The 23513-nt window shown below is 50.7% G+C and overlaps 2 protein-coding genes across 4 annotated transcripts in view; one reads left to right on the top strand and one right to left on the bottom strand.

Annotated features, from left to right (window-relative positions):
* The window catches only part of LOC134858661 (cullin-9), a 40243-nt gene extending 25496 nt beyond the window's left edge, over window positions 1-14747 (bottom strand). Inside the window, 9 exon segments of the mRNA XM_063874661.1 lie at window positions 3674-3860; window positions 4086-4259; window positions 7738-7927; window positions 8939-9280; window positions 10170-10506; window positions 10508-10752; window positions 10899-11053; window positions 11657-12316; window positions 14613-14747. Of these exon segments, the coding sequence (XP_063730731.1) occupies window positions 3674-3860; window positions 4086-4259; window positions 7738-7927; window positions 8939-9280; window positions 10170-10506; window positions 10508-10752; window positions 10899-11053; window positions 11657-12316; window positions 14613-14721 (2399 nt within the window). The 5' untranslated portion in view covers window positions 14722-14747.
* A 141-nt stretch (window positions 14748-14888) lies between these two features.
* On the top strand, window positions 14889-23461 carry LOC134858950 (synapse differentiation-inducing gene protein 1). 3 transcript variants are annotated; one of them, XM_063875194.1, is made up of 5 exons: window positions 14889-14993; window positions 15584-15804; window positions 17911-18359; window positions 19145-19297; window positions 22734-23461. In XM_063875194.1, the coding sequence occupies exons 3-5, from the start codon at window positions 17985-17987 to the stop codon at window positions 22890-22892; spliced, it is 687 nt and encodes a 228-aa protein (XP_063731264.1). In that variant the 5' UTR covers window positions 14889-14993; window positions 15584-15804; window positions 17911-17984; the 3' UTR covers window positions 22893-23461. The 3 variants fall into 3 exon arrangements, with proteins under 3 accessions (XP_063731264.1, XP_063731265.1, XP_063731262.1); XM_063875195.1 differs by lacking the exon at window positions 14889-14993 and having other exon boundaries at window positions 15569-15804; window positions 19160-19297; XM_063875192.1 differs by lacking the exon at window positions 14889-14993 and having other exon boundaries at window positions 15569-15804.
* The last annotated feature ends 52 nt before the right edge of the window (window positions 23462-23513 follow it).

Here is a 23513-nt window from a genome sequence, read left to right as displayed (position 1 = left end):
AAGGAGAAGGAGGGTGTGGGAGAAGGAGTAGGAGAAGGAGTAGGAGAAGGAGTAGGAGTAGGAGTAGGAGTAGGAGTAGGAGTAGGAGAAGGAGTAGGAGAAGGAGTAGGAGTAGGAGAAGGAGTAGGAGTAGGAGAAGGAGTAGGAGTAGGAGAAGGAGTAGGAGTAGGAGAAGGAGTAGGAGAAGGAGTAGGAGTAGGAGTAGGAGAAGGAGTAGGAGAAGGAGTAGGAGAAGGAGTAGGAGTAGGAGAAGGAGTAGGAGTAGGAGTAGGAGTAGGAGAAGGAGTAGGAGTAGGAGTAGGAGAAGGAGAAGGAGTAGGAGTAGGAGAAGGAGAAGGAGTAGGAGAAGGAGTAGGAGCAGTTTAGAGACTGTAGAAACTGAGCGTGTGGGAGGAGGAGGAGGAGGAGAAGGAGTAGGAGTAGGAGTAGGAGTAGGAGTAGGAGAAGGAGAAGGAGTAGGAGCAGTTTAGAGACTGTAGAAACTGAGCGTGTGGGAGGAGGAGGAGGAGGAGACGTTCAGTAGTAAAACAAACTTCGATCGTTGAGTTTTTATAAATCACACGCTCCTACTTTGGGATCTGAAAGAGTGCAGTTTTTAAACATTTTAAATACTACTTTAAGCAAAGATGGAGATGAAGATGAAGATGAAGATGAAGATGTTATAATTTTAGGGGGGGGGTTTCAATTGTACAGCTAATGACTTGATAGACAGGAATCACATTGAGCCCCACAGCGCCTCTCAGAGGGCAGCTGATAGAGGCTCATGATGTGGTGGGTCTGTGGAGGAGTGATAAGGGACCACAAACCTGGGCTCTCTCAGAGGGAGTACTCTGTCCCCCGTCACTATGTGTTTTAATCACAGTCCAAGACAAAGAGTGCTTATTGGCTTTTTAACACAAACCTTTTATCTGACAACCGTTAAAGTGTTCAGGTGTTTTTGTAATGGTTTTCCTTCATTGAGACAGTGGGGACATTGGAAAGGTAACGCGGCTCTGTCAGCAGCACAGTCTCAATGTCACACAGGACATTACCAGACCAATGAAATCTAGAGATGGAAATAGTGGAATTACAAAATGTATTACAATTCACCGAAAGTAGAGATCATAGTGAAGGTCTAAGTCTAAGAATCTGGACTCAAAGACCTACTAGGCACCAAAGCGCAGGGGGCATTGGTCCGGTCCAGGTTCAAGAATGCAGTTCTGACGGATGCTCCCACCAAGTCTTTCTTCAGCCTGGAGAAGAAAAATGCCCAGAGTCGCTTTATCCATGCTCTGCGCTCCGGTGTAGGACTAACAGACTCACCAGAAATGAGAAAGAAAGCTTCATGTTTTTACTCAGAGCTGTATACCAGTGAATATAATGACCATGAAAAGCTGTTTGACTCCTTCTGTGAAGGATGCCTGAACTCCCAGATGACTTCACAGCTGTGCTGGAGGAGCCACTGCAGCTCCAGGAACTCTGGAGAGCTGTACAACATATGGAGGGGGGCAAAGCCCCTGGAATTGATGGAGTTCTACAAAGAGTTCTGGAAAGAGATGCGTGAAACTCTTTTATCAGTTTTTAATCAAAGGTTTAAAGACATGTCGTTGCCACTGAGCTGCAGAAGAGCAGAAAGGAGATTTACAAGAGACAAAGAGCTGGCGTCCTGCGTCTTATAAGATGTTATCCAAAGCTCTGGCCTACAGATTGAGGGAGGTAATGGACACCATCATCCATCAAGATCAGACGTATTGTGTTCCTGGTAGGTCTATTCAAGACAATTTGTCTTTAATTCGGGACATTTTGGACATCTCTAGCTCTCTGGGCACAGAAACTGGTCTCATTTCGTCAGATCAGGAAAAAGCTTTTGATGGGGTTGAGCACCTTTACCTCTGGAAAGTTGTGGAGAGTTTTGGCATCAGCCCGAGTCTGACAGCTATGATCAAGGTTTTGTACAAACACATTGAGAGTGTACTGAAGATTAATGGGGGTCTGAGTTCTCCTTTTAAAGTACGGGGGTCTTTCTGGAATGCTGTGTCCATCAAACCCATGTCAGGAATAGTATTGAAGGTGTGGTTTTGGAAGATCTGAACAGCTCATTGTGTCTGCTGATGCAGATGATAGTGATGTATCTGAATCAACAAGAAATAACGGGAGGTGGAGGGGGGTCTGCCTAAGCTGCCGGGGGGGTTGATGTGGAGGAGGGATGGTTTTAAGTATTTAGGTGTGTATCTTGGCGATGAAGTGATTGTTCAAAAGAACTGGGAAGGGCTGGAGGAAAAGGTAGGAGGGAGACTAAACAAGTGGAGATGGTTAAAATCCCACTCGTCCTTCAGAGGCAGAACTTTAGTCCTTCATGATCTGGGGGCTTCCGCCCCCTGGCATCGGTTAGCTTGTATGGAACCTCTTAAAAGGTCTCACACAAAAAGTACAGGTAATACTGGTACAAGTTACATTGGGTACCCCAAAGTGTTCTTTTTTTACCAAAAGAAGAGGGGGGGGGGGCAAGGTCTGGTTGACATTTTAAGTAGTGACAGCTTTTAGAGTACAATTTATACAACGATTTCTCACAGGGCCCTCAGACCTGGTCTGGAGAGAACAAGCCAGCAGCATCCTGAGGAAAACCGATAGCCTGGGGCTGGACACTGCACTGTTTGGATGTGAACCTTTGAAACGGACCCTCTCCTTTTCATCAGGCACTTTGTAAGCCTTGGAATGTTTTTAAGTGGATTAAAGTAGAGCCTGCTTGTTCCCTGTACTGGCTTCTGGAGGAGCCTCTGATTAATGGAGCCGGATTGGATGTACAGGACAACACCACACCCGGCCTCTCTGCCACCCTGCGCACTGCTGGAGTGCTCACTCTCAGGAGCAGAGTGGATGTAGCTGGATGGGCTGGATGATGCAGAAGCTGTCTCTACGCTCCTTGGGATGAGGTCTAGCCGACAAACTGAACACGTTTTAAATCGACTCAATGGGATGCTGACAGAGGAAGTGCTCTCAGTAAAAGAGTACGTTTCTGGGGTGGAAAAGCTGAGTGGGAGTGACCCTTTTCCAGAGCTTGGTTTTACTCCAAACCTGGAGGAGTGCTCAGGGCCTTTTTGAGAAAAAATGACACTGTTTATGTGAACTTGTATTTTGCCAAAGGAGAAAAAATGTATACCACTCGTGTAAAATCACTGAACAGAAAGACGCTGGATGGGAGGGCGGATACAGTTTGGAGAACAAAACTGGAGATGGGCCGTGCAACAGGAGACTTTGCACAGGGTTATTAGTCCAACGGTTCTGTGATAAAGTACAGACTGTATTTATGACTGTGAGAGACATATAGCACTTTGTAATGTCCTTGAACGTATTTTAGAACGGCTTGGTGAGAAATGGTCCAAAGACGCTTATTCTGGGGTTTGGATATAAGAAGCGGCAGGAGAGGCCAAACTGTCTACACAGCAGTAGGAAGAATAGCGTTGCAGGAAAAGCCGGACAGATGCACTTCCTGTCTTCATGGCTTTTGTTAAATCTAGAGTTTGGGTAGATTTTAGACTTTTTAAAGAAATGGGAAGTGTTGATGACGTGTTTGAAGGTGCATTGTGCTCTGTAGCAGAGGAACAGCATCATTTTGATTGTTGTACTGGAAATATGACTGTATTGTAAATGGTGTGATAATCAGCATGGATCAAATCTCTCTCTCTGATCTCACCTGGTGTTGTGTGAGGCGTCGCTCCTGCAGGAGTTCTTGTCCTGCCCCCCCCCATCCTGCAGCAGCTGGGTGAGGAAGATGACGGCGGGCAGCTGCAGGTCCGGTTCCCCCCCCCTCACAAGGTCCACGACCTCCACCAGCTTCTCCAGAACCGTCTTCTTCCCCAGCAGCCGAGGCCGGTCAAACACTGGGGGGGGGGGGGGGGGGGGGGGCTGTTAGTGATCTCTCACACACACACACACACACACACACACACACACACACACACACACACACACACACACACACACACACACACACACACACACACACACACACACACACACACACACACACACACACACACACACACACACACACACACACACACACACACACACACACACACACACACACACACACACACACACACCTCTGGTCCTGTCCTGTAGGTCTGCAGGGACCCGGCTCTTGTACTCGGACAGCAGGTCGCTCTCCGTCTCCTCCACAGGAACCTCCTTCTTCGCCTTCTTGGAGACGGAGCCCATCGCAGAGGAGGAGGAGGTCTGTCCTCCGGCTGCCCCCCCCACACCCAAAGAGCTCTCAGCTGCAACACAAAGCATCAACGCATTACACCTAGTCTACACGACCATCAAGGGAGCATACAAGGCGTCCCCCCTCCCCCACATCGGCCTCTCTGAGCACCTCACTGTCCTGCTGAAACCGGCCTACAGAGCAAGGGTAAAGGTTGCCAAACTGGTTTCAAAACAGGTACGGGTGTGGACAGAGGACAGTACTGCTGCACTTCAAGACTGGTTTGATAAGGCAGACTGGGACATGTTCAAGCAGGCAGCAACTTACAACCATCACATTAACCCATTTGTACCGGATGCTGCGCAGCGCAACATTCCATCTACCGCCGGCTGCAGCGTAGCGCAGCTTTGAAGCTCCTGCCGGCTGCAGCGTAGAGCAGCTTGTTGAGCAGCTTTTTTGATGTGGTCATTTTCATGAGGCATGCAGCATATAATGCACTCTCATTGGTTCAAATACACATGCGTCGGGTCTTGTTGGGTTTTTTAAACCATGTGACCACCCAAATGTCGTGTGGTTGGCCGACAATCACGTCAATCAATCAGACATTCACGTACGTTTGTTTTTAAAGGCAAAAATGGCTACAATCGACGAATACTTTGACAGCGACGGCAGCGATTTGGAATTGGGAGAGAATGAGGAGTTGGAAGGGAGGTGGAAGTAGAAGTTTTTGTACCTGATGATCCTTTGGTAGAGGACTTTCCCCATCCCTCCCCACTCCTTTCCCACCTCTCTCTCATACCAAGGTGCCTTGGTCTGTGTGTCGGCATGTTTTAAAATGTGAGTTGTTATTTTATCATATCAAATATTTTCCCTACCAATCTGATTTTGAGATTTTTTATAAAAATGTGTTGGTATGTTATTGCTAAGGGAGCATGTTTTAATACAACCTGTGAGTCTTACCTTTTAAATGCAATTTATTTCATGTTTCTATGTGCCTCAGAGGCTTAGATATTAAGGTTTTCATAGACGTTGCCAATTCTTAGTATTTTTCAGGAAACCCTCAGGAGAGGAGGACATTTGTATCTACTATACTTTGGGTTTTAGAGCCGTTTTTTGCAGGCGTTTTAGGAGTAAATGGGTTAACACACAAGAATACACAGAGACAGTCACAGGCTACATCACCAAGTGCATTGATGATGTAACCACCACCAGAGCCATCACCATCCGAGCCAACCAGAAGCCATGGCTGACTGGAGGTCCGCACGCTGCTCAAGGCCCGCGACACCGCCTTCAGAGCTGGAGACCCAGCTGGGCTGAGAGCAGCCAGGGCCGACCTGTGCCGTGGCATCAGGAAAGCTAAACGTCTGTACACCAGGAAAATCACAGGACATTTCAAAGACAGCAGGGACTCACGGAGCCTGTGGCAGAGTATTAGGACCATAACGGACTACAAACCCCCCCCCCCCGCCGTCGACCAGGCTCTGTGTCTGTCCCCAGCCAGTGTGAGGAGCACGCTGCTGAGGATTAATACCTGCAAGGCTGCGGGACCTGACAACATTCCTGGACAAGTGCTGAGGGACTGATCAGAGGAGCTTACGGATGTCCTCACAGACATCTTTAACACCTCCCTGAGCCAGGCTGTTGTTCCCACGTGCTTCAAGGAAACCACCATCATTCCTGTGCCGAAGAAGTCATCTCCAGCCTGCTTCAACGACTACCGCCCCGTCGCACTGACCTCGACCATCATGAAGTGCTTCGAAAGACTGGTCATGAAGCAGATCAAATCCACTCTTCCTCCCTCCCTGGACCCGTTTCAGTTTGCCTACCGAGCCAAACGGTCCAGAGGATGAAATCACCTCCGCTCTACACCCAGCCCTCACACACCTGGACACTAAGAACTCCTACGTCAGAATGCTATTCATAGACTTCAGCTCAGCATTCAACACCATCATCCCCCAGCAGCTTGTGCGTAAACTTACAGACCTGGGCCTCAGCCCCTCTCTCTGCAACTGGTTGCTGGACTTCCTCACAGAGAGACCACAAGCTGTCAGGGTCAACAACAACACATCGGACACACTAACACTGAGCACGGGGGCCCCCCAAGGCTGTGTGCTCAGCCCCCTTCTCTTCACCCTGCTGACCCACGACCGCAAACCCAGCTACAGCTCCAACCACATCGTGAAGGTCGCGGACGACACCACCGTGGTGGGTCTCATCAGCCACAACTGTGAGACTAACTACAGGAAGGAAGTGAAGCAGCTGGCCCGTTGGTGCCAAGATAACAACCTCTTCCTTGATGTGGGGAAAACAAAGGAGATTGTTGTTGACTTCAGGAGAACCCCCTCCCAACACCCCCCTCCCTCTGACCATCAATGGTGCTGCTGTGGAGCAGGTGAGCAGCACCAAATTCCTGGGTGTGACCATCACAGACGAGCTCACCTGGAACAACAACACCACTGCACTGGCAAAGAAGGCCCAGCAGCGCCTCTACTTCATCAGGAAGCTCAAGCGAGCAGGAGCCGGAGCCGGAGCCCCCCCCCGTCATGCTCTCATTCTACCGAGGCGCCACTGAGAGCATCCTCAGCAGCTGCATCACGCTGTGGTTTGGAAGCTGCACCGCCTCCATACGCAAGAGCCTGCAGCGCATCGTGAACTCTGCCCAGAGGATCATCAGGGTCTCACTCCCTACACTCCAGGACATCTACAGCACCCGCCTCACCCGCAAAGCACTCGGCATTGCGGGGGACCCCACCCACCCCACCCCACCCACCCCTCCAACAGCCTCTTCAGCCTCCCGCCTTCAGAGGGAAGGTTCTGCAGCCTCCGCTCGAGCTCCACCAGGCTGAGGAACAGCTTCTTCCACCAGGCGGTCAGGATGCTGAACTCTGTCCCTCCCTCCCTCTCCCTCTCTCCTCTCACTCTCTCCCTCCCTCTCTCTCTCGCTCTATCCTCCATCCCTCCCTCAATCCTCTGTCTCTCTCTCCTCCCTACCTCTCTACCTCCCTCTCCTCTCGCTCCCCCTCTCTCCGTCCCTCCCTCTCTCTCCCCCTCTCTCATCTCCCTTTACCCCCGCTCCTATCTCTCCCCTGACCTCTCCGCCCTCCGTCCCACCCACCTTTCCCCACAGCCTCAATGGAAATGTAGCAGGACATGAATCCCCCTCCCTCACACACCCGTCCCTCATCCAGCACCAGTCCCCTTCTATTCTCCGCTGCCACTGAAAGTATTTTCTGCCCTACCTGCACCACCCAACATATGTATATATTACTTAGTTTTTGTTTTGTATACCCCTTTTTACCCCCCCTTTTTTTCTAGGCTCTTCTCTTTTTATGTTAGATGTTCTTTTATATTCGCACTGTGGGACTGCCAGAAACGGTATTTCAGTTCTGTGTGTATAACACATGTGGAGACTTTGACAATAAAGTGGACTTTGATCATGGTTAAAATCTCTGAAGCCCCCCCCCCCTGTATAGCCAGCAGGACTCCTTGATCTGGAGACAGACTACAGGGGTGAGGATGAGGAGGATGAAGATGATGATGAGGATCCTCACCCAGCAGCAGCTGCTCGTCCTCCAGGCTGCCCCCCCCCCTCCTCAGATAGTGTTTGCAGAAGGTGTGTGAACACAGCAGGTCGCTCAGACAGGAAGTGGGCAGCTTCTGCTTCAGGAAGTGCAGCAGCTTCCTCGCCACGTCTCCTGGGACGGACAGGCCAATCAGAGACGAGTCACCCAGCGGCACCTCCTGCAGGAGAACCAGGTTATTCTCAGCGACCGTTCAGGACCCACAGAGCAGCTGATGACATCATCACAGAGCAGCTGATGACATCATCACAGAGCAGCTGATGACATCATCACAGAGCAGCTGATGACATCATCACAGAACAGCTGATGACATCATCACAGAACAGCTGATGACATCATCACAGAGCAGCTGATGACATCATCACAGAGCAGCTGATGACATCATCACAGAACAGCTGATGACATCATCACAGAGCAGCTGATGACATCATCACAGAGCAGCTGATGACATCATCACATCAAAGTAAACATAGATGTGATCTGAGGTAGATTTGTTTTTCTTCAAAATTATCTCTTCTTTCCTAAAAAATCTGACTTAATTCCTGAATTTCAAATTTTAAAAATGTCCAAATATTCTTAAAAAAGAAATCACAAATCTGACTTTTAAAATGTCGCACTACTTTGCCATTATTCTAAGGGTTTCTTAAAGGAGCCCTAATCATCTTCTTTTAACAGTTATATATTATAAATTAAAGAAAGAAGTATAAATAAAATGGATTCAAAATTCTAACTTTTTGTCTCCCAATCTTTTTTCCTTTTGATTTTTTTAATCCAAATTAAAACTTTTTTGAATTTCTGACTATTTCTTCAAAATTCTGGGGGCACCTGCACCGTACGCCGGCGACCCGGGTTCGATTCCCGACCCGTGGTCCTTTCCGGATCCCACCCTGACTCTCTCTCCCACTATCCTGTCACTCTCCACTGTCCTATCTGATTAAAGGCAAAAAGCCCCAAAAATATTTTTTTTTAAAAAGCCAGAATTTATCGAAAATATTCCTTAACAAAATGTTCTTTTTAATAACTTTTAAAAAACTAAGATTTGACCAAAAAAATCCCCAAAAGTAAATAATATTTTCCAAATCTTTTTCAAAACTTCTCAGAAAAAGTTATTTTAAGTTTCAATTGCTTTTCCTGGTCTTTCATGAACTCAGTTTCCCAGCACGCTCCTCACCTGGTCGTGGAGGCCCTGCAGCAACACGTTGACTTCCTGCTGCTGCACCGCCTCCAGCTTCCTGATGAAGAACAGGATCTCCCACCACTCTGCGCGGCTCAGAGCGGGGGGGTCTGCTCTGGGCCCCTCTGACAGGTGAGGCCCCTCGGACAGGTAGGGCAGCGAATAGAGACCCCCGGGAGGCTTGGAGAAGAAGGACTGGCTGACAGCGCTCAGCTTCAGCGTCTCCGTCAGCGAGGAAGCCTTCTCCTGCGTCTCCTTCTCCGCCGGGCTGCCGCCACCCAGGACCCGGACCATATGCCAGTGAACCCAGTAGGTCCTGGAGAGCGAGTTCCAGTACACCTGAATGCACCACAGGAAACCGAGGGCCCCACGATGAGTCAGCATTATGAGTTCAAAACCCTGACATGACACAGCATTATGAGTCCTGCACCCTGACATGAGTCAGCATTATGAGTCCTGCACCCTGACACGACACAGCATTATGAGTCCTGCACCCTGACATGAGTCAGCATTATGAGTCCTGCACCCTGACATGAGTCAGCATTATGAGTCCTGCACCCTGACACGACACAGCATTATGAGTCCTGCACCCTGACATGACACAGCATTATGAGTCCTGCACCCTGACATGAGTCAGCATTATGAGTCCTGCACCCTGACATGACACAGCATTATGAGTCCTGCACCCTGACATGAGTCAGCATTATGAGTCCTGCACCCTGACATGACACAGCATTATGAGTCCTGCACCCTGACATGAGTCAGCATTATGAGTCCTGCACCCTGACATGACACAGCATTATGAGTCCTGCACCCTGACATGAGTCAGCATTATGAGTCCTGCACCCTGACATGACACAGCATGATGAGTCCTGCACCCTGACATGACACAGCATTATGAGTCCTGCACCCTGACATGAGTCAGCATTATGAGTCCTGCACCCTGACATGACACAGCATTATGAGTCCTGCACCCTGACATGAGTCAGCATTATGAGTCCTGCACCCTGACATGACACAGCATTATGAGTCCTGCACCCTGACATGAGTCAGCATTATAAGTCCTGCACCCTGACATGAGTCAGCATTATGAGTCCTGCACCCTGACATGAGTCAGCATTATAAGTCCTGCACCCTGACATGAGTCAGCATTATAAGTCCTGCACCCTGACATGACGTGTGTGTGTGTGTGTTCATGTTTGTGTAGTTGTGGGTCGTGGTCCCTCACCTGTACGGGCGGCGACCCGTCGTTGCTGTATCTGAACTCGCCCTCGTCTCCGGCGCTCACCTCCTCGTAGTCCTCCAGCATGCGGACCATCATGCCGCTCTTCAGGTTGTCCTGCACGTACTCCACGTAGGCAGAGCGGCTGGAGAAGTCGGAGCGCGTCTTGTACCCGTTACCCGCCTGCTTCTTGGGCTGCGTGGAGGCGGCGTTAGTGGGTGCGGCTGTAGGAGGGGCGGCAGCTGTTAGTGCGGCGGTGGAGGAGGAGTCGCTGAAGCGAGGCTGGAAGATGGAGCGGAGGACGTGGCGTTCCTCCGGGTCTTCTCCCCCTCCCAGACCGTCGGGGGGGGGGGCGGTTGCGATCCCAGCCCATCACACGCACCAGCTCGGAGATGAGGTTGGCCATCGCCATGGTGAAGTCGAACTGGCGTTGCAGGCGGTTCTCCATCAGGTGAGCGGGGCTAGAGGAGGAGGGGGCGGGGCTCTCCTGCCGCTCAGAGTCCGACACCCCCGCCGTGTTCAGTTTGTCCATCAGAGACGTGACGCACAGGTAACGCTTCACCAGAGAGAACAGCAGCTTCCCGGGAATCTGAGCACCACACAGAGAACCATCAGACACTGAGACAGGTGAGGGACAGGTGTGAGGGACAGTGTGAGGGACAGGTGAGGGGGACAGTGTGAGGGACAGGTGAGGGGGACAATGTGAGGACAGGTGTGAGGGACAGGTGTGTTCACCTGCGGCAGGTGGATCCCCTCGAAGGACACTCCGTGCTCCTCGGAGGACGTGGTCTCGGCGAACAGCTCCAGCAGGGTGTAGCGGTTATCAAAGTCCATGTGCTGCTCGATGCCGTCCTGCTGGCTGAGAGACAGCAGGACATACGCCCGGCTGCCTGAGGACAGACAGTGGACAGACAGTGGACAGACAGAGGACAGACAGAGGACAGACAGGGGCACAGACAGGAGGACAGACAGAGGACAGACAGGAGACCTGAAGTAGTTTGCCAATATTTATTTTTAGTTTGAATAAATCCTTCTCTTTTCCAAAGTTCAGGATGAAAACCTGAACTCTACAAATACATCCTGAAACTGAGTCAGAGTGAGACCTCTGTGTGTGTGTGTGTGTGTGTGTGTGTGTGTGTGTGTGTGTGTGTGTGTGTGTGTGTGTGTGTGTGTGTGTGTGTGTGTGCGTCACGGCCCTGATGACACATGGGGAAATCTTTCTTTTCGGCATGTGACTAATGCATTTGTTGTTCAGTTGCTTGGCTTCAAAATAATAAAAGGAGTAATGATTAACGTCTCGGGGGGGGGTCTGCCTCATGTGGGACCGAGGGGAGTTACTGTACCGATCAGAACCATCTCTCTGACCCTCAGAAACAGATGCACACCTGCTGTAAGGAAATCTCTCTGACTCCTCCCACACTGAGAATAAAGAGCGGATTACTGGAGGATGAGGTCAGCAGCAGGGAGCCAATCAGAGCGCAGCGTGTGGTTACCTGCGTCATGCGAGGCGAGGGCACGCAGCATCTTGCCGGCGCTGCGCCTGGTCTGCGTCTCCTTGTTGCACAGCAGCTCCATCAGTAGGTGCAGCGCGCCCGTCTCCTTGAACACGCCCACCAGCGAGCCAATGGCAGCGTAGGCGCTCAGCACGTGGATGGTGTGCGTGATGCTGATGGAGAAGTCGCTCTTCTTGGCCATCTGCTTCCGGGCGCGGCGCACCAGGTTTTTCACGTCCACCTTCATGTCCGACAGTTCCACCTCATCGAAAGTGTCGTCGGCGGGGAAGTCTTGGCTCTGAGCGCCGGACATCGCGCCGCCGCGCTGTGCCTCCTGCTGCGGGTCCTTCCTCTTGCCCAGCAGCGTGGGGCAGTTAGCGTACACGTCCTCCATGGACATCCACATCAGCACGTTCTCTGCTTTGCTCTCTCCGGACGCGGAGCCGCCGCTGGCCCCCGAGCTGCTGCCAGCCCCCCCGCTAGCCTCGCTGGCACCACCCTCAGAGCCGTCGTCAATGGTAACGAGGGACCAGCGAATCAGGTACTCCGTCTGGCCGTCGTGGTTGCGGCGTTGGCGGAGCAGCTCCTCAGGGAACGCCTGCAGCCGCGGGCCAAGCTGCACCAGCAGGTTCCCGCCACGGCGCTCGCCCGCCATCCTGTCTGAGGACAAACAGGAAGACGCATTACTCAACACACTCTGTACACAGCAGCAGGATGACGGGTCCTTGTGTTGGAACCTGAATGCAGCATCTCCCTGATTATGGATTATGTCAGAAAAAATTATCTCTGTGTCAAAACAAAGTTTATGATACGGACAGGTTAACCGCTAAGCTAAAGGAGGCTAATGTTGGGCTATAAAGGAACTACAGCACGGTCACATGACTTCACGTCTCCACCGCTAAGCTAAAGGAGGCTAATGTTGGGCTATAAAGGAACTACAGCACGGTCACATGACTTCACGTCTCCACCGCTAAGCTAAAGGAGGCTAATGTTGGGCTATAAAGGAACTACAGCACGGTCACATGACTTCACGTCTCCACCGCTAAGCTAAAGGAGGCTAATGTTGGGCTATAAAGGAACTACAGCACGGTCACATGACTTCACGTCTCCACCGCTAAGCTAAAGGAGGCTAATGTTGGGCTATAAAGGAACTACAGCACGGTCACATGACTTCACGTCTCCACCGCTAAGCTAAAGGAGGCTAATGTTGGGCTATAAAGGAACTACAGCACGGTCACATGACTTCATTTCCGGAGTTATTCTTTATTTCTTTCCTCTTTATGTTTCCTCCCTCCTCTGCAGCTCTCAGCGAGAAACTGTTTTATTTTTCAGTTTGCAGAGTCACTTCCTCTTTCTGAATAAACAATGACTTCTTTCTCTGAAATATGACTTTTATCAACTGCAGTCTGATAACCCATACCTACGCCAGTCTGATAACCCATACCTACGCCGGTCTGATAACCCATACCTACGCCTGGTCTGATAACCCATACCTACCTACGCCGGTCTGATAACCCATACCTACCTACGCCGGTCTGATAACCCATACCTACTACGCCGGTCTGATAACCCATACCTACCTCGCTGGTCTGATAACCCATACCTACGCCGGTCTGATAACCCATACCTACGCCGGTCTGATAACCCATACCTACCTACGCTGGTCTGATAACCCATACATACCTACGCCGGTCTGATAACCCATACCTACGCCGTTCTGATAACCCATACCTACGCCGGTCTGATAACCCATACCTACCTACGCCGTTCTGATAACCCATACCTACCTACGCCGGTCTGATAACCCATACCTACGCCGTTCTGATAACCCATACCTACGCCGTTCTGATAACCCATACCTACCTACGCCGGTCTGATAACCCATACCTACCTACGCCGGTCTGATAACCCATACATACCTACGCCGTTCTGATAACCCATACCTACGCCGTTCTGATAACCCATACCTACGCCGGTCTGATAACCCATACCTACCTACGCCGTTCTGATAACCCATACCTACGCCGTTCTGATAACCCATACCTACGCCGGTCTGATAACCCCTACGCCGTTCTGATAACCCATACCTACCTACGCCGTTCTGATAACCCATACCTACGCCGGTCTGATAACCCATACCTACCTACGCCGGTCTGATAACCCATACATACCTACGCCGGTCTGATAACCCATACCTACGCCGGTCTGATAACCCATACCTACGCCGGTCTGATAACCCATACCTACGCCGGTCTGAACATTTCACCAACCCTTCTAAGGAAAGATTTAATCTAAATACAGACACCTTTCACACCTGGGGGGGGCACTAAACTGACCCCTGCGTTTGGTGTTATTGGGCGTTTTATGATCTCAAAAACAACATTACGGTTTAGATATTGTGCTTTTAGGACTGATGTGTCATTTTTCTGATGTTAAAATCGACCATATTTTCAGTTATTTGACCTTTCCTGAAGTTATTTGACAGCAGTGAGTGCCGTGGTGTTTCTCAGTGGATCTGATGGATTTATGCAAGTCAAATGTAAGAGTCTCCAGTTAGTATCTGAACAACAATGCTATGGTTTACATATTGTGCTTTTAAAGCTACATTTAACTTGAATTACGATATTCGACATTTTATTTGACGACTTAATTGAAGTTGTTTGCCGTTGTTGTTTAAGTTACTCGCTGTTACTGACAGCTGTGGGTTCCTGGTGTCTCTGCGGATCTGATACATGTGAGCCGAACGGAACAGGGTGTCCGGATTACTGCGAATATATCTAAGACACTACGTTAAGTTTGAGATAGTTTCCTCTTGTCGGTAAACCCATCTGATCCCCGTGTTTGTGACCGCAGTTCCTCTCTGAGTTCCTCCCCGGTCTAAGGATCTGTTTCCCGGCAGGCCGCTGGGCTCCGGCCGGGGAAACAGATCCTCAGAGCGGGCAGCTCCACCCCTCACCTGCCGGGAAACAGACGTCTTTTTGCGGCCGCTGCTTTCTCTTCCTCCCGGAGGCTGGAGGATCATAGACTGGAGATAAAGAGTCCGGAGCTCCGAGCTGCTGGTGCATCTGTGACAGGGAAGCGTCTTATTCTGCTGTCTGGAGGACTGCAGACCCAATACCGCCCCCTCCCGGACCGGAGCTCAGGGAGGCTTCTTCTTCTGCTGTCTGGAGGACTGCAGACCCACGGTCAGGGCGTGCCGCCACCAACCGGACCGGAGTATCTGACGTCATGACTGAATGATTGGCGAAAGGTGAAAGAGTGACGTGCGCACACCGTTCCCTGCTGGCGGACCGGGGAATCACTGCGGGGGGCTCGAGAGAAAGATCCTTTATTCAAGGTGGGAAATTATTTTGAGATGTTTATTTTCTGAAAATGATCAGAATGTCTGTGTTGTCAGGAAGAGTCGGTTCTCTGAACATTTTCAAAAATGTTTCAATTTCCAGAAATAAAGTCAGACTGTAAAATTTAGGGTGACCCCTGATCCTGTTCACAGGGTCGGGGTTATCCCACCGGGTAGACCCTTTAAGGCAGCACTATTCTGTGGACTGAGAGGGAGGGGGGCCAGCAGGTTACTGTGGAGACCATCCTGATGTCCAGGTTGATTAGAATAACACATTTGGGTTCATATTTAGGATAGAGTGTGTGCACTCACCACATGACTGTTTGGATGTGTGTGAGAGTCCTGTCTGACATGAGTCATGTGATGCTAACTGTTAGACAGTTTAGAAGAAATCTGCAGACACTTCTTCTTGTTTTTGACTCCATGCGGGGCTTTAGGACCATGGGGAGGAACATCTCTGCTGCACACACACACACACACACACACACACGCACACACACACACACACACACACACACACACACACACACACACACACACACACACTTCCCAGTATTCAGTGCACATGCCTCCCCCTCTCTCTGCAGGAGAACCATCCTCCGCTCCTCGGTTGCACGGACACCTTCCCGCCGTCCTCTCGCCTCTCTCGGCTTCTTCTCTCGGAGCTCCGGACCCACACTGGGACTCCACGGCTGCGGTGCCCGGCTCAGAGCGCTGGCAGGGCGGCTGCAGGACTGAGGAGGGGTCGGTGTGAAGCCTGGATGTTTTGATAGAATGGATGCAGGCTCTCATGTCTCACCTTGGGGAGGTGAGTGATAGCGTCACCGGGATGACGTCAGAGCCGGGACACTGTCGGTATTCAGCTTCACATGTTTACACAGACATACCTGCATGTGTGTGTGCTGGAAATATCCGTGCGTGCTTGTGTGAATGCGTGTGCACGTAGGTGTATATGCGCGTCCATGTGCTCCAGGCAGCTTTGAAGCTCAGCTTTATTATTGATGTGCGGGATTTCCTGATCAAGACCGAGACCAGCAGGAAGCAGTTTTTAGATAGTTAGCACAATAACAATAAGTGCATAAATCTATTTATATACAGTGGGGCAAAACAGTATTTAGTCAGCCACCAATTGTGCAAGTTCTCCCATTTCAAAAGATGAGAGAGGCCTGTAATTTGATCATAGGTACACTTCAACTATGAGAGACAGAATGGGGGAAACAATCCAGGAAATCACATTGTAGGATTTTAATGAATTCATTGTAAATTCCTCGGTATAATAAGTATTGGGTCACCTACAAACAAGCAAGATGTCTGGCTCTCACAGACCTGTAACTTCTTCTTTAAGAGGCTCCTCTGTCCTCCACTCGTTACCTGTATTAATGGCACCTTTTTGAACTGGTTATCAGTATAAAAGACACCTGTCCACAACCTCAAACAGTCATACTCCAAACTCCACTATGGCCAAGACCAAAGAGCTGTCAAAGGAGACCAGAGACTAAATTGTAGACCTGCACCAGGCTGGGAAAACTGAATCTGCAATAGGTAAGCAGCTTGGTGTGAAGAAATCAACTGTGGGAGCAATTATTAGAAAATGGAAGACATACAAGACCACTGCTAGTCTCCCTCCATCTGGGGCTCCACGCAAGATCTCACCCCGTGGGGTCAACATGATCACAAGAACGGTGAGCAAAAATCCCAGAACCACACGGGGGGACCTAGTGAATGACCTGCAGAGAGCTGGGACCAAAGTAACAGAGGCTACCATCAGTAACACACTACGCCGCCAGGGACTTCAATCCTGCAGTTCCAGACGTGTCCCCCTGCTTAAGCCAGTACATGTCCAGGCCCGTCTGAAGTTTGCTAGAGGGCATTTGGATGATCCAGAAGAGGACTGGGAGAATGTCATATGGTCAGATGAAACCAAAATAGAACTTTTTGGTAAAAACTCAACTGGTCGTGTTTGGAGGAGAAAGAATGCAGAGTTGCATCCAAAGAACACCATAGCTACTGTGAAGCATGAGGGTGGAAACATCATGCTTTGGGGCTGTTCTTCTGCAAAGGGACCAGGACGACTGATCCGTGTAAAGGAAAGAATGAATGGGGCCATGTATCGTGAGATTTTGAGTGAAAACCTCCTTCCATCAGCAAGGGCACTGAAGATGAAGCGTGGCTGGGTCTTTCAGCATGACAGTGATCCCAAACACACCGCCAGGGCAACGAAGGAGTGGCTTCGTAAGAAGCATTTCAAGGTCCTGGAGTGGCCTAGCCAGTCTCCAGATCTCAACCCCATAGAAAATCTTTGGACGGAGTTGAAAGTCCGTGTTGCCCAGCGACAGCCCCAAAACATCCCTGCTTTAGAGGAGATCTGCATGGAGGAATGGGCCAGAAAACCAGCAACAGTGTGGAAACCTTGTGAAGACTTACAGAAAACCTTTGACCTCTGTCATTGCCAACAAAGGGTATATAACAAAGTATTGAGATGAACTTTTGTTATTGACCAAATACTTATTTTCCACAATCATCTGAAATGAATTCATTAAAATCCTACAATGTGATTTCCTGGATTGTTTCCCCCATTCTGTCTCTCATAGTTGAGGTGTACCTATGATCAAATTACAGGCCTCTCTCATCTTTTGAAATGGGAGAACTTGCACAATTGGTGGCTGACTAAATACTGTTTTGCCCCACTGTACATATAACATTATATCAATCTTGATCGCAACTTTCATACAAGAACTGCAGCTCAGGGCTTCACAGGGAGTCGAACATTGAATAATAATACTAATTAATGTCATATTCAGTAATTATAGCTGCAGCTGTAAAAGAGTGGAACCTCTTCATTAAGATCTTAAACACGGTCCGCTCAGACAGACAGCTGTTCCTCTGGAGACCCTCTCAATGATCTGCTTTACAGGAGGGCTCGACCTGCGATGTGTGACCTCTGACTTCTGACCTGTCTGAGAGACGAGGAGGAAGAGGAGGAGGAGGATGAGGAGGATGATGGAGGGAGGAGGAGAGGAAGCTCAGTTTTCTGACCTGGGAAGCGCCCCCCCGAGAGGAGGAGCTGCAGCAGACGGACAGAATGGTGTCGTCAACAGTAGGCTGGAGTTTGGGTTTCCTCCTCAGATCCTGAACCCCAGCGCTCTCCTGCCCCATCAGGCGGGGTCTCCCGGCCTCCTGCTGAAGGCGTGGGGGGAGGAAGTGGGAGGCGACTGCTGCGAGACCACCTTCATCGAGGGGCTGGCCGCCGACGCCTCCTCCAATAGGGAGGCGCTGATGTTCCTGGACATCTCCGGAGAGGACGTGAGGATTCAGTCGCTGGCGAACGACGTGGAGGAGGACGAGGAGCTCCAGGAGCTGGAGGTGACTTCACTTTTCAGTTTCAGTGTGAGAGCGAATCACAGAGCACATATCTGTCAGAGGAGGGGAGGGACGCTATTTAAAGAGGCCCTCTCCCTCTCCTGTAGTGTGTTCTATAGTTGTTAGTGCATGTGAATGGTCTGCAGAGGCCAGAATCCCTGCTTCAGAGGTCCTGCAGGATGAGATCAGACCTGCATCTCTAACAGCCAGTCGCTTTACAACAATTAGCTGAGGGTCTCTAGAGTCCGCCGGTAATCTGCTCCGTGATCCCAGACAGATAACTGCTGAAGACATGATGAGGATCACATAGCAGACGCTCAGAATCCCTGCCCCTCTGCTCACCCTCTGTCGGAAACCAGAGCCCAGTCTCCTCTGTTGTGGTTGGTCAACCGCTTAGAGAGGTCCCGCCCCTTAGCCTATCAAGTACCATGTGTTGGAGCGTTCCAAACTGATTCCATACAGGAAGGACGTTGTTTTACTTGAAAATCTCACGATGATGAGTTTTAGTAGAATTCAGATTTTTTCAGAAAAATCTCTATTTTGTGAATTTTAGAATAAATTCCACATTTTGAGAAAAAAAGTCAGAGGTCTTAATTTAAACGGGAGAGAAACTCCCTCTGGAGGGTACAAAGGGGTTATAGTCTTTGCAGACCATTTACATGCACTGACTACAGTGAAGAACAGCAGCAGTTAGGAGGAAAGAGCTTTATTAAATCCACTTTGATGGCTGGAGTGAATTAGTAACCGTAGTAAAGTAAACGAAGAGTCCCCACACTGTATGTAAACAGGCCTGTGTGTGTCAGAGCGATAACTCCAGCGAATCAGAGAGCGAGGACGCCTTCCTGCTGATGCCCCGCAGAGACCACCTGGGGCTCAGCGTGTTCTCCATGCTCTGCTGCTTCTGCCCGCTCGGCATCGCCGCCTTCTACCTGTCGCACGAGGTGAGACAGACAGACAGAAACACACACACACACACACACACACACACACACACACACACACACACACACACACACACACACACACACCAAACTTTCCTCAGCAGTAAGTGTGGGGCTGTTGTTGTGTTTGTGTTGATACATAACATTTAATAACCCTTAAAATGTATATAAAGTACTCACAGTAACTTCACAAAGTACAACAACAACAACAACAACAACAACAACAAAGAAGAAATGAAGTAATTCAGATTAAATAAACAACAGAGCATTATGACAGGAGGCCCCGCCCCCTGAAGCCAGCGCTGAGGCGTCTGATTGGTGGACAGTGATTGCATCTCGATGATGACAGCGTCTGTCCCCGGTAACGAGCTCGTTAAGCAGACATCTATTCACAGGCTCACGAAGAGCTCAGACTTACGGGACTCTGAACGCACCACCGGCCAAACACATTTTCCTGTTTCTGATTTACTGGCCCTTGTTGTTGTTGTTGTTGTAGCCGGGAGGCTCTGTGTTTCCTGTGCACACGGTCTGTGAATCTCCTCCTGGTGAACCTGATGCTGCTGATATTATGGGATGTTGTGCCTCCTGTTATGACTCATTAGATCTGATCCCCCGGGCGACGGATGCTCTGCTTTAATGTCATTTCTTCTTCTTCTTCTTCTGTTGTTGTTGTTGTTGTTGTTGTTGACCTCACCGAGCATGATATGCTACTCTTTAATTAACACTCAAACAATAACTGCATATTCCAGGATCTGTTTGAGGATATTCAGATATTTCTAATTTTCTTAAAATATTTACACATTTCATCTTTTACTTTCCAAGAATTAGACCATTTGTCTTTGTAGATCTCTGTCTCTGACGTCCGTCTGTCCGTCTCTCTGTCTCTGACGTCAGTCTCTCTGATGTCCCGTCTGTCCGTCTCTCTGTCTCTGACGTCAGTCTCTCTTATGTCCATCTGTCCGTCTCTCTGTCTCTGACGTCAGTCTCTCTGATGTCCCTCTCTGACGTCCGTCTGTCCGTCTCTCTGTCTCTGACGTCAGTCTCTCTGATGTCCGTCTTTCTGTCTCTGACGTCCGTCTCTCTGATGTCCCTCTCTGATGTCCGTCTCTCTGTCTTTGACGTCCGTCTCTCTGATGTCCCTCTCTGATGTCCCTCTCTGATGTCCGTCCCTCTGTCTTTGACGTCCGTCTCTCTGATGTCCCTCTCTGATTTCCTTCTCTGATGTCCGTCTCCGATGTCCCTCGGTCAGTCTCTCTGATGTCCGTCTGTCCGTCTCTCTGTCTCTGACGTCCGTCTCTCTGATGTCCCCTCTCTGATGTCCGTCTCTGATGTCCGTCTCTCTGTCTTTGACGTCCGTCTCTCTGATGTCCCTCTCTGATGTCCATCTGTCCGTCTCTCTGTCACTGACGTCAGTCTCTCTGATGTCCGTCTGTCCGTCTCTCTGTCTCTGACGTCCCGTCTCTCTGATGTCCCTCTCTGATGTCCGTCTCTCTGTCTTTGACGTCCGTCTCTCTGATGTCCCTCTCTGATGTCCCTCTCTGATGTCCGTCTCTGTCTTTGACGTCCGTCTCTCTGATGTCCCTCTCTGATGTCCCTCTCTGACGTCCGTCTCTGATGTCCCTCGGTCAGTCTCTCTGATGTCCGTCTGTCCGTCTCTCTGTCTCTGACGTCCATCTCTCTGATGTCCCTCTCTGATGTCCATCTCTGATGTCCGTCTCTCTGTCTTTGACGTCCGTCTCTCTGATGTCCCTCTCTGATGTCCGTCTGTCCGTCTCTCTGTCTCTGACGTCCGTCTGTCTGTCTCTCTGTCTCTGACGTCAGTCTCTCTGATGTCCCTCTCTGATGTCCCTCTCTGATGTCCGTCTCTCTGTCTTTGACGTCCGTCTCTCTGATGTCCCTCTCTGTCTCTGACGTCAGTCTCCCTGATGTCCCTCTCTGATGTCCCTCTCTGACGTCCGTCTCTCTGATGTCCCTCTCTGATGTCCGTCTCTCTGATGTCCCTCTCTGATGTCCGTCTCTCTGTCTTTGACGTCCGTCTCTCTGATGTCCCTCTCTGATGTCCGTCTCTCTGTCTTTGACGTCTGTCTCTCTGACGTCCGTCTCTCTGATGTCCCTCTCTGATGTCCGTCTGTCCGTCTCTCTGTCTCTGACGTCCGTCTGTCTGTCTCTCTGTCTGACGTCAGTCTCTCTGATGTCCCTCTCTGATGTCCCTCTCTGATGTCCGTCTCTCTGTCTCTGACGTCCGTCTCTCTGATGTCCCTCTCTGATGTCCGTCTCTCTGTCTTTGACGTCCGTCTCTCTGATGTCCCTCTCTGATGTCCGTCTCTCTGTCTTTGACGTCCGTCTCTCTGATGTCCCTCTCTGACGTCCGTCTCTGATGTCCCTCGGTCGGTCTCTCTGTCTTTGACGTATGTCTCTCTGACGTCCATCTCTCTGATGTCCGTCTCTGTCGCCCGTCTCTCTCTGTCGTCCGTCTCTCTGATGTCCGTCTCTCTGTCGCCCGTCTCTCTGTCGCCCGTCTCTCTGACGTCCGTCTCTCTGACGTCCGTCTCTCTGTTGTCCGTCTCTCTGAGGTCGTCTCACTGTCGTCCGTCTCTCTGAGGTCCGTCTCTCTGTCGTCGTCTCTCTGTGTCGTCTCTCTGAGGTCCGTCTCACTGTCGTCCGTTCTCTCTGATGTCCGTCTCTCTGTCGTCCGTCTCTCTGATGTCCGTCTCTCTGTCGTCCGTCTCTCTGATGTCCGTCTCTCTGATGTCAGTCTCTCTGATGTCCGTCTCTCTGATGTCCGTCTCTCTGTCGTCCGTCCTCTCTGATGTCCGTCTCTCTGTCGTCGTCTCTCTGATGTCCGTCTCTCTGTCGTCGTCTCTCTCTGGTCGTCTCTCTGTCGTCCGTCTCTCTGTCGCCGTCTCTCTGTCGCCCGTCTCTCTGTCGCCCGTCTCACTGTCGTCCGTCTCTCTGATGTCCGTCTCTCTGTCGTCCGTCTCTCTGAGTCCGTCTCTCTGTCGTCCGTCTCTCTGATGTCCGTCTCTCTGATGTCCGTCTCTCTGTCGTCCGTCTCTCTGATGTCCGTCTCTCTGTCGCCCGTCTCACTGTCGTCCGTCTCTCTGATGTCCGTCTCTCTGTCGTCCGTCTCTCTGATGTCCGTCTCTCTGATGTCCGTCTCTCTGTCGTCCGTCTCTCTGTCGTCCGTCTCTCTGATGTCCGTCTCTCTGATGTCCGTCTCTCTGTCGTCCATCTCTCTGATGTCCGTCTCTCTGTCGTCCGTCTCTCTGTCGTCCGTCTCTCTGTCGCCCGTCTCTCTGTCGCCCGTCTCTCTGTCGTCCGTCTCTCTGTCGTCCGTCTCTCTGATGTCCGTCTCTCTGTCGTCCGTCTCTCTGATGTCCGTCTCTCTGTCGTCCGTCTCTCTGATGTCCGTCTCTCTGACGTCTGTCTGTTTCAGACCACCAAGGCTTCCTCTCTCGGGGACTTCCACGCGGCTGCCTCCAGCTCGCGGCGCGCCCTCTTCCTTGCCGTCCTCGCCATCACCATCGGGACGGGGCTGTACGTGGGTGTCGCTGTGGCGCTCATCGCCTACCTCTCCAAGAACCACCACTGGTGACTTCATCGGGGGGGGGGGGTTCTTAGTGGGAGATCTCTACTGGAGCTCCCCCAAGGTCGGAATCCCTCGCCATCGGAACATTCAGAGGACATGCTAAGAACTTTCCTGAGGGCGGCCATCTTTCCTTCCCGCTTGTGCTACTGCTATGCAGTCCCTCCCCAGTCCAGACCTCCCAGTCCAGACCTCCCAGTCCAGACCTCCCACCAATGGAAGTGGAGGCGAACTGGAGGAGAGTCCCTCCCTCTGAGGTCTTCTCATGTTCTTAAGATGATTTTCAGGTTTTTTAAAACCCGTTTATGCTCGGGCTGCTATATTAATGTCTGTTTGTAACTAAATATTTGGTACGGCAGCTGACAGACGCTCTGCAACGAGACCCTCAGGAGGAGCAGATACAGAAACACATGCAGCATCTAGAGAACATTCAGCAGAGGAAACATGAGCAGTTTACTGAAAGCTGCAAGAAGCTCCAACACAACGGAGACCAGGGGACACTAAAGAGAGACACACACAGCTGGAGACCAGGGGACACTAAAGAGAGACGCACACAGCTGGAGACCAGGGGACACTAAAGAGAGACGCACACAGCTGGAGACCAGGGGACACTAAAGAGAGACGCACACA

This window comes from Eleginops maclovinus, chromosome 22 (assembly GCF_036324505.1).
Source record: "Eleginops maclovinus isolate JMC-PN-2008 ecotype Puerto Natales chromosome 22, JC_Emac_rtc_rv5, whole genome shotgun sequence".
Taxonomy (NCBI): domain Eukaryota; kingdom Metazoa; phylum Chordata; class Actinopteri; order Perciformes; family Eleginopidae; genus Eleginops; species Eleginops maclovinus.
This window is presented reverse-complemented; position numbering and strand designations above follow the sequence as displayed.

Bases quoted from the DNA above. Each gene is read 5' to 3' on its own strand.
- LOC134858950 (XM_063875194.1), top strand. From the start codon at position 17,985: ATGAGGAGGATGATGGAGGGAGGAGGAGAGGAAGCTCAGTTTTCTGAC. The intron at 18,360-19,144 runs GTGACTTCACTT...GTATGTAAACAG, and splicing joins AGGAGCTCCAGGAGCTGGAG to GCCTGTGTGTGTCAGAGCGA. The intron at 19,298-22,733 runs GTGAGACAGACA...TGTCTGTTTCAG, and splicing joins CCTTCTACCTGTCGCACGAG to ACCACCAAGGCTTCCTCTCT.